General features: G+C 46.1%; 1 protein-coding gene across 1 annotated transcript; it reads right to left on the bottom strand.

The window, feature by feature from the left end:
- Window positions 1-906: 906 nt before the first annotated feature.
- LOC119305950 lies at window positions 907-3,655 on the bottom strand. The gene is made up of 7 exons (XM_037582334.1): window positions 3,377-3,655; window positions 3,175-3,246; window positions 2,641-2,708; window positions 1,782-1,932; window positions 1,601-1,684; window positions 1,405-1,512; window positions 907-1,320 (listed from the first exon to the last, which is right to left on the bottom strand). Exons 1-7 carry the CDS (start codon window positions 3,524-3,526, stop codon window positions 1,240-1,242), a joined length of 714 nt encoding a protein of 237 aa, XP_037438231.1. The 5' UTR covers window positions 3,527-3,655; the 3' UTR covers window positions 907-1,239.
- Window positions 3,656-10,329: the final 6,674 nt, after the last annotated feature.

Below are 10,329 nucleotides of genomic sequence, written 5' to 3'. Positions count from 1 at the left end.
GGTTCAGGGGCTACTGAGGGAGTCCTGGATTAGGGGGTATCCGGACAGCCGGACTGTATACATCGTCCGGACTATTGAAGCGTGAAGATACGAGACTCAAGACTTCGCCCCGTGTCCGGATGGGACTCTCCTTTGCATGGAAGGCAAGCTTGGCGATCCGGATATTGTGTTTCCTTCCTTGTAACCGACTCCATGTAAACCCTAGCCCTCTCCGGTGTCTATATAAACCGGAGAGGTTGGTCCTTAGAAGGCCGATCACGATTACAATCATACCATCATAGGCTAGCTCTTAGAGTTTAGCCTCTACGATCTCGTGGTAGATCTACTCTTGTACTACTCATATCTTCAATATTAATCAAGCAGGAAGTAGGGTTTTACCTTCATCGAGAGGGCCCGAACCTGAGTAAATATTGTGTCCCTCGCTTCCTGTTACCATTAACCTAAGACGCACAGATCGAGACCCCCTACCCGAGATCCGTCGGTTTTGACACCGACAGCGGGGTCACGCGACGTTCACATCTCCCAGAGGAGATGACCGTCAAACCGTTGGGTTTTAGAGTGATTTTGTGTGGGATCTTGACATCGGCCCGACGCGGTGGACGCGCCTGGCCGCCCCATATCCGCTTGAATTTATATTGGACATGATAGATGCCGGTCAGCTAGGCGTTTGAGACTGGTTTGTTTTTTCTTTCTATGGTTTGAAGCGTCCGGCTGTAGATGCTCTTGCCCATATCCGTCCCGAATTTGTGTTGGATATGATAGATGCCGGGCAGCATTTGAAACCGGTTTGGTTTTTTCTTTTATGGTTTGAGGCGTCCGACTGTAGATACTCTTATCCATGGTATCATATGACATCATATGAATAAGGCGGAAAGTTGGAGTTCATAACTACTTGCTAAATAAATCAGTTTGAGTGTCAAATAATTCTGGATGACTAATTCCGGATGGAGGAAGTACTTGTTTGCTGGTGTAAGCTTTATTTGGACCCCGAGAAAGTCCATCTTCGCAGCTTGTATATTTTGAGATTATCAAGAGCCGAGGGTTGCACAGTCCTGGTAAAAGAAAAGCTGGATTTGGGGTTGTTGATTTCATTCATCACTGAAAGAAATGTATGTGCACATACACACCGGAAAGCTTATGAACTTTCTCTTTTCTTTTTTCCTAATTGCTCCTTGATCAACATCAATAATAATACATTTAAGACTATTCCAGAGGACAACATCCACTTCACTGTTCTCCTCACACAACAAGAATCACATGCTGCCGTTGTCCCTGACCAGGCACCCTGTGTTGCATTCTTGATGCGTTCCTTCTTTGCTCCTGCAGCAAGAAACAGGTGTTAAAAACTTGCTCACTGGAACCTCCCCTGCAACCAGCGTCTAAAACTCAGACGACGCAACACACCTGGAGCATCTGCAGCCGGTACTGCATCTGGCCGTGCTGCACCGCGGAGATAAGCCGCATGAGGACGTAGAACGGCAGCAAGATCCCACTCGCCCTCAGCAAGCATATCTTCAAAGCAAAGGAACACATGTCAAACAATCATGGATCACCTTTATTTGTTTATTTATCCGAGGGAAGAATCATGGATAGAACTCACCGTCAGCACGCTGAAGGCGTATTGATTCGCGGCGCCGACGGTCACCAGGGCAATGAGATGCCTCAGCAGCAACACAACAGTGAACTGCACGGACAAGCAGAATTCTGTCAGAGTTCAACACCATTCGCATCTGAAGTTCTGAACATAGCAATGTGGTTCAAAGTCTCGGTCAGGGATGTACCGTCACCGTCACCGACCGGCACCAGGCAGCACTTCTGCCGGCGGCACTCGCGCACTCAGCGTAGGCCGGGTCGCCCGCCGCCGCGTCGAGCCCGATCAACGGGGCATGCTCCTGTGCCTCATAATCCTGCCTTGGGACCTCCAGGCTCCCTCTGCACCACGAACAACAGGTTAACGTGTGTGTGATGGTGATGACAGGATTCAACATTTGACCCTCTGGACCATTCATGCCATCTCGTATTCTCATTGCATTGTTGAACAGATGGTACTACAGTATCTCTGCAGTAGTACGAACCAAGAGACGGGCTGACTCGTTTGCAGTTTTGCAAGGCTGCAATGGCATGGTGCTGCAGGAGTGCAGGACACGGCTGTACAGATGTGAAATGGAGGGCATATTATCTGCCATCTCATGGGGAGAATAATCAGGACAAGGTGGTTGGTACTTGATACAACTTGGCTGGCGAAACAGCTAGACCGAATCCACGTACCAGTCGGCGGCTCTGTCAATGATGATTTGTTCTTTGCTTTCCCCCGTCCTAAAGAAACAAGATGCCATGCCGCGTAGAGTGAGGCGGACAGCTGCTGTATAACTGGGGTTCTTGTTTGGTTACCTGAATAATTTGGATTTTTGTATACTGGCTATTGTAAACCCCGGCAACCAGGACAGGATCCGAATGTTTTGTTGGGCATTCCAAATGGTTGATGACAGTTGCATGTCACTAGACATGAATTAGGACTAAGATTTTACTATTCAGCGTTCACTACGTTCTATAGCCTCTTTGCGCGTACCAGCACCGGTCCCAGTTACCAAGAGAGAGAGAGAGAGAGGGAGAGGGAGAGTGAGTGGGGAGGGGCGGCACCTGATGGTGACTGCGACATGAGCAACTTGAGTTTTCTTGGGAGCAGCGGTGTATCCAGGCTCGTAATTCTGACAGCAAAAAACATGTTAAACAAAAGCAAGGATACAAGCTTTCAGAGAGCTCTATCTATGAAAATTGTACTGCTCGGTATGCTAAAACATCTAGTACTCTTTACTGGAGTCCTACCCGAGCTGTGAAGCACTCACTCACACGGGTCTCAATTCCGGAAATCGTGGAAAAGGGCGAACAGAGTTGGTTCATCATCCCATAGCCTAGTCCTATTTTTTTTTTTTGCTATATACTGTATTTTTTAAGTAAAAAGGGGAAATTCTCATGGATAAAACAGTAGAAAATGATGATCAGGCAGAATGAATACAGGGACACGCGAAGATTGGAATAGAAGTTTTTCAAAAAAGGGAAATTCCCATGGATAAAACGGTAGGAAATGATGATCAAGCGAAATAACTGGACACGCGAGGATTCCAGCGAGATTTTTTCAAGGAGATGCAACGGAAGGAGAGAAGGCCGAGTTACCTGGAGGCAAATCTCGCAGACGGTGCTCCCCTTCTCGTCGCACCATCTCTGCACGCACCCCCTGTGAGCATACTGCAGAACACGACATGAACACGCAGATCAAACCATCAAGAAACGGCACCGATCGGGAGAAGGAAACACCCAAGGAATTGGGCAGAACAACAGCCAAAATGATAACAATCCATGTATACACGACATATACCTTGAGGGAGCCAGAGCATCCGCAGGGAGACTCCATGGCGGTTGCGGTTGCGGTTGCGGTTACGCAGCCGTCGTCCCTTTCCTCCTCGTGGCAAATCCTGCACTGCCTCGGCGAGCACGAGCACCACGCCTCGTCCTGCCGCTCCATCATCCTCCTCCCTCCGATCTCTCGAATTCCAGCCTTGCTCTCTGGCTCTGGCTATCTCCGTGGGCGGCTATTGGCTGCTGCTCCTCTGCTTCTCTCCCCTTACTTGACTGGGAGATGGTATTGAATAAGGTTTTTTTGGAACGAAGGTGGCATTAAATAGGTACGACGAGGCGAGGAGGAGAAACCGAAAGGGGCCACGGAAATCCAAATGCGCGACAGGTGGTGGCCCCGAACGCTCTGGGAACGGCCACTGCAGTTGCTAGTTGGTTCCGGGCCGCCGCAACGGGCATGGCTTCAATTAGCTAGCTCCTGCGCGCCTGGGGGCCGCCCGGTCTGGGTCTCGGCGTGCTGTGTACGACCGGATTGTTGCCATACTTCCTGCCATACATGTATTCTGTGCCGTACTACACTCGCTGGTATTACACACGTAGGTATTTATTAGGCCATCCTCAACATCGACCCGGAACCTAAACAATGTATCTGTCCGCGAACACTAATGCGGGAGCCAACACATGCATCTAAAACGGGATTTGAACTAACTGACCGAATTACATGCAAACGGATGGTTTTCACACAAACCGGATGGAAACATTTACATTTGAGATATATTTTAACTAAACTATATCAGAATAGGATAAACTAGCTATAGCCGGCCACGGCGGATCTTCATTACCATGACATGTCTTCCCTTTGTTCAGCAGCCAGCTCATTGGACCGTTGTGATCCCTGGAGGGATATGCTTCAGCGGGAGGGGAAGAGTAGCCTCCCTGCCGCGAAGCACGGATCAAGGTTGGTTTTAGGGGCGGAGAAGACGGTCGCCGTGGCCTATGCCCCGCAAAGCAGGAAAGTCATCGTTTGTGTAACCCAGCGAGGCGGTGGCGCTGGCCTTCGTGGGACCTAAGCTATGGCAGCCTTCTATGTTCTACTTTTCCTCGATGTTGGCGACGGGCACGGACGTGCCGGCTTGGTCGTCGTGGCACCACGACGTCATCCTCGGTGCCACAGTTAAATTCCTCCGTCGCCGCGTCAACGTCCGCGAACATGGCTTATTTCTACGCTTGTCGGATGCATTGCCACCATCACTCGAGGAGGATTTGCCGGGAGACGGCGTTGACCAGCCTGGACGAGCGAGGACGGCCTGTCGATGACGGTGGCGCCTGCTCCGAAGAGCTTGCAGGCAAGCCACCATGTATCCAACTGGCTTGCTGATAACCCAAAAGTATAGGGGATCGTGACAGTCTTCGAGGGTAGTATTTCACCCAGATTTATAGATTCGAGACAACGGGAGCCAAAGAATATTTATGAGTCTTAGTAGTTGAGTTGTCAATTCAAGCACACCTGGGAAATTATATTTCCGCTTCAAAGTGTTTAGTAGCACAGAAGCAATAGTAAGAGGAACATCAACAGTAGCAATTTATAGTGATTGTAACAGCGGCAGTAGTAACTTGGCAAAGATCAATATGAGAAAAACGTAGGATTTTGATCAGCGATTGATATTTGCGTTGGATGACATTCATCATGTAACAGTCACAACCTAGAGCAATGCACAATAGCTCCAATTCATCAATGTAATGTAGGCATGTATTTCATATATAGTCATAAGTGCTTATAATAAGAACTTGCATGACATCTTTTGTCCTGCCCTTGGCAACGGGGCCATAAGGAAACTAAGGGATATTAAGGCCTCCTTTTCATAGAGAACCAGAACAAAGCATTAACACATGGTGAATACATGAACTCCCCAAATTATATTCATCCCCAGAGAGTATCCTAATTATTGTCACTTCGGGGTCTATGAATCAGAACAATAACAAGTGCATATAACTAGCATATAGGACCAAGAATTCAAATATATTCATGAAAACATACAAGGTTTAGATCTGAAATCATGTCACTCAGACCCTAATGACAAGCATTAAGCATAGCAAAGTCATAGCAACATTAATCTCAGAACATAGTGGATACTAGGGATCAAGCCCTAACAAATTGACTCGATTACATGACAAATCTCATCCAAATTCATCACCGTCCAGCAAACCTACGAACGAATTACTCACTCCTGTGGTTAACATTATGGAATTGTTGACGGAGAAGGGTTGATGATGACAGTGACGAATCCCCCTCTATGGAGCCCCGACCGGACAGATTGATACATCTCCAACGTATCTATAATTTATTATTGTTCCATGCAATTATATTATCAATCTTGTATGTTTTATATGCTAATATCATTTTTTGGAACTAACCTATTAACCTAGTCCCCAGTGCTAGTTGTTGTTTTTCCTTGTTTTTGTCTTTACAGAAAATCAACATAAAATGGAGTCCAAATGAAACGAAACTTTTTGACGATTTTTCTTGGACCACAAGACACTCTGGAAGCTTCGGAAGGAGGCCAAAAGGGCCACCAAGAGTGCCACTGTATAACTACTCTATTAGAGAGTAAATCTCCTTCAGCTTCAATAACATCTCTTGGCCAAGATTTGCACTCCTGGGGTCTATAAGAGGTTATACAAGAGTTGCCAGGCGAGTTAGCAATGTATCTATATGAGAAGCCAGGCGGGTTACAGAATTTAAATAAAGCATTACACTTAGCGAAGATGGCGTCTGTCATTTGAGAGATGTGTTGTTTTAAACCGGATAACTCTTCGGTTACCGGCTTAAGCGCAGCTTCAGCATCTTTGGCTTTTTTGTTAGAGCAGCCTTGTCAGCCTCCCAGACGGTTCTCTCAGCATCAAAACCGGCTTTAAGAGTCTTAATTTCGTCTAATGAGGCCTTCTTAAATCGCCAACTTGCGATTCCTTCATACTCAATTCTGCCTGAAATAAATAAACAATGATTACAATGCAAGGAGCAAGTTTGATGAGGTACGGTTGGTTAAGTCCCAAGCACATTGCAAGCAATACACTTGGCACTTGGGGGCTAATATAGGTCATTTTAATTTATTAATGACCCAGTTCACTTTGTTAAGTTAAGCCGGCCCTTGGGGGTTTCATGTTTGGATTCTTTAAATGGTTATAAAAGTCTCAACTCACTTTATTAAGTTAAGCTGGCCCTTGGGGACTACATATTTGAATTTCTTAAGTGATTATAAAATCCTGGCTCATCTTGTTAAAGCTAAGCCGATCCTTGAGGGTTACAAATTGATTACAAGTCTGCAGCATACTCATTATTTTCCTATACTCTAGACTTGGCGGCTATATAAATGCATATGGAAAGGGGTTAGCAACATACCTCAAAGCGTTCCTTCATAAGGTTCACTAAGCCGGCTTCCAGAACATGGCTAGTATGAAGGCGGTTCAGATAACCTGCGTGGATGTCACTGGCACTGAGGGCATCATAGCTTTCCAGATCCAGCTTCGCTTGGCCTTTGTCCAAGGAAGGATATTCTTCCTTAGTACTATGGTTGCTTAGTACAATGGAAGCCCCTGGCGCTGTATGAGCCATCCCAGTGATGGTCACGTCACCAGAGTCCTTTTCAAGAGGAATCTCTTTAGCTGGCTTTGGAGGAGTCGGCGACTTAGGGCTCAGCGGGTCATTACTAGCCGTCGGGATAAGCTCATTGTCCATTTGATCAAGTAAAGTGGCATCAATTGATGGTGGCGGGTCATTAATAAGTTCTTATGGGTCTTGAGTGAGGGCCTCAGAAGTTTCTGCTGTCTGTTTCTCTGTTTCAACAACCTTGGGATCCTTTGAAGACCCGTGATACGTCCATTTTGCATCATGTTTTCCTACTGTTATTTATGATGTTTTTTATGCATAATAATGCTTTTTTGAGTAATTCTAATGCCTTTTCTCTCATAATATGCAAGGTACACACAAAGAGGGAGAATTCCGGCAGCTGGAAATCTGGACCTGGAAAAGCTACATCAGGCCACCTATTCTACACAACTCCAAACAATTTGAAACTTTACGGAGATTTTTATGGATATTTGAGGAATATTGAAGCCAATAAGTACGAGAGGGGGCCCACTAGGTGGTCACAACCCACCTGGGCACACCAGGGAGCCCAGTCGCGCCCTGGTGGGTTGTGCTCCCCTCGGCCCACCTTCGGTGCCCATCTTCTGGTATATAAGTCATTTTGACCTAGAAAAATAAGGAAAGGACTTTCGGGACGGGGCGTGGCCGTATCGAGGTGGAACTTGAGCAGGACACTTTTGCCCTCCAGCGGAGCGATTCCGCCGGGAGAACTTCCCTCACGGAGGGGGAAATCATCATCATCATCATCACCAATGACTCTCCCATCTTGGGGAGGTCAATCTCTATCAACATCTTCAACAACACCATCTCCTCTCAAACCCTAGTTCATCTCTTGTGTTCAATCTTTGTACCGGAACTATAGATTGGTGCTTGTGGGTGACTAGTAGTGTTGATTACATCTTGTAGTTGATTACTATATGGTTTATTTGGTAGAAGATTATATGTTCAGATCCAATAGGCTATTTAATACCCCTCTGATCTTGAGCATGTTTATCACTTGTGAGTAGTTACTTTTGTTCTTGAGGTCACGGGAGAAATCATGTTGCAAGTAATCATGTGAACTTGATATGTGTTTGATATTTTGATAGTATGTATGTTGTGATTCCCTTAGTGGTGTCATGTGAACGTCGACTACATGACACTTCACCGTATTTGGTCCAAAGGGAATGCATTGTGGAGTAGTTATTAGATGATGGGTTGCGAGAGTGATAGAAGCTTAAACCCTAGTTTATGCGCTATTCTGTAAGGGACCGATTGGATCCAAAAGTTTAATGCTATGGTTAGAATTTATTCTTACTACTTTTCTCATAGTTGTGGATGCTTGCGAGGGGGTTAATCATAAGTAGGAGGTTTGTTCAAGTAAGAACATCACCTAAGCACCGATCTACCCACATATCAAATTATAAAAGTAGCAAACACAAATCAAACCAACATGATGAAAGTGACTTGATGAAATCCCCGTGTACCCTCAAGAACGCTTTGCTTATTATAAGAGACCATTTTGGCCTGTCCTTTACCTCAAAAGGATTGGGCTACCTTGTTGCAATTTTGTTACTATTATCGTTACTTGCTTGTTACAAATTATCTTGCTATCAAACTACTCTATTACTTACAATTTCAGCACTTGCAGACATTACCTTGCTGAAAACCACTTGTTATTTCCTTCTGCTCCTCGTTGGGTTCGACACTCTTACTTATCGAAAAGAGCTACAATTGATCCCCTATACTTGTGGGTCATCAAACCGCCCAGTTTTTGTCTTTTTCCTGGTTTGGCAACACCTCAGTAAACACAGATACAAAGTCTATGAGTATATCACTACAAGTTATTTGTAAATAAATGAAAATATTTACGCCTGGGCGATCTTAAAGGTTGGCATCTCACTCCCAAAAGATTCGCCGGATGACGGAGGCGTCTTATGATAATTTGAGTTGGAAGGATTATGAGGTTGACGTATGAGGTCGGTTAATGGATAAAGAGAGTCTGGGTCGTGTGGCACCTCATGTCAATGCTTGCGAGGAACATGCGTGTTGGGTAAGATGGAGATGAGATATTAAGAGCCGTCACTCCAGGTCGGTCGTTTTAATTCATGTTGTTGTTTCTTCGAAATAAAATTGGGATCCAAGTGAGCAAGAGGATGAGAAAATTCCACCTTCCAGACGACCCGTCGAATTTTCTTTCTTGGTAAAGGTTCTGAGCCGGAGGAAATTGTAATTACCTCTGTTGCATCTGCACGGTTGGTCTCTGCCTCTCCCTAAGAGGAGTCAGCGTTAATAAGTTGTACAAAGAAAAGACCAAGGGAGTCAAGTTCTACCTATGACTCATCATTAAGTTTGAGCAGCTCTTCAGCGGATGGCTTCTTGAGACCTCCTGGACCTCGAGTCTTTGTCTTAGGCTTCTTGGTTGGGGCGGCGGCAGGCAGTCTTTTCTTCCAAAAAGTGGAGTTGGCCTGTTTAAATATAGGCAGGAAAGGTAAGGAATATGCTATACAAGAGGTAAACACGCAAGATGAAGAAAGGTGTAAAATACTTACATCCAGAGATGGGTTGATTTTACAGAAAGGGTTCAATCCCACTTTGCGGCAAATGTCCATGGGCTCCCGGAGCAGTGACTTGACTACATCATTGACATCCTGGTCGCTCAAAGATGTCTGATTAAAATGCTATGGATCTTTGGTATCTCTAGTGTATTCGCACATTAAGCCGCTGCGCCGTCTCAAAGGTAATATCCTCCAAGTAACCTAGCAGCGGGTCGGATCTACTCCAGTTAAGCCGTTCGCTACCAATGCCCTTATTTTTGAGAAAGTGGGGGCATATTTAACGTGCTCTGCGGCAGTTAATGTTGGGGAACACAGTAATTTCAAAAAAATTCCAATGCACACGCAAGATCATGGTGATTCATAGCAACGAGAGGGGAGAGTGTGTCCACGTACCCTCGTAGACCGAAAGCGGAAGCATTATGACAACGCGGTTGATCTAGTCGTACACCTTCACAATCCGACCGATCTTAGCACCGAACGTACGGCACCTCTGCGATCAGCACACGTTCAACTCGGGGACGTCCCTCGTACTCTTGATCCAATTGAGGCCGAGGGAGAGTTTCGTCAGCACGATGGCGTGGTGACGGTGATGATGAAGTTAATGGCGCAGGGCTTCGCCTAAGCACTACGACGATATGATCGAGGTGTGTAACTATGGAGGGGGACACCGCACACGGCTAAACGATGTCAACTTGTGTGTTCTAAGGTGCCCCCCTGCCCCTGTATATAAAGGAGCAAGGGGGAGGCCGGCCGGCCCTTGGGGCGCTCCAAGGAGGGAGGAGTCCTCCTCCT

This window comes from Triticum dicoccoides, chromosome 1B (genome assembly GCF_002162155.2).
Source record: "Triticum dicoccoides isolate Atlit2015 ecotype Zavitan chromosome 1B, WEW_v2.0, whole genome shotgun sequence".
In the NCBI taxonomy this organism is placed as follows: Eukaryota; Viridiplantae; Streptophyta; class Magnoliopsida; order Poales; family Poaceae; genus Triticum; species Triticum dicoccoides.
The sequence above is the reverse complement of the archived record's forward strand: the minus strand, read 5'-3'. Positions and strand labels throughout refer to the sequence as shown.

Coding starts and splice junctions, on each gene's coding strand:
- LOC119305950 (XM_037582334.1), bottom strand. CDS start 3,526: ATGATGGAGCGGCAGGACGAGGCGTGGTGCTCGTGCTCGCCGAGGCAG. Junction 2,709..3,174: donor TCTGCGAGATTTGCCTCCAG/GTAACTCGGCCT, acceptor TTTTGCTGTCAG/AATTACGAGCCTGGATACAC. Junction 1,685..1,781: donor GCCGGTCGGTGACGGTGACG/GTACATCCCTGA, acceptor TTGTCCGTGCAG/TTCACTGTTGTGTTGCTGCT.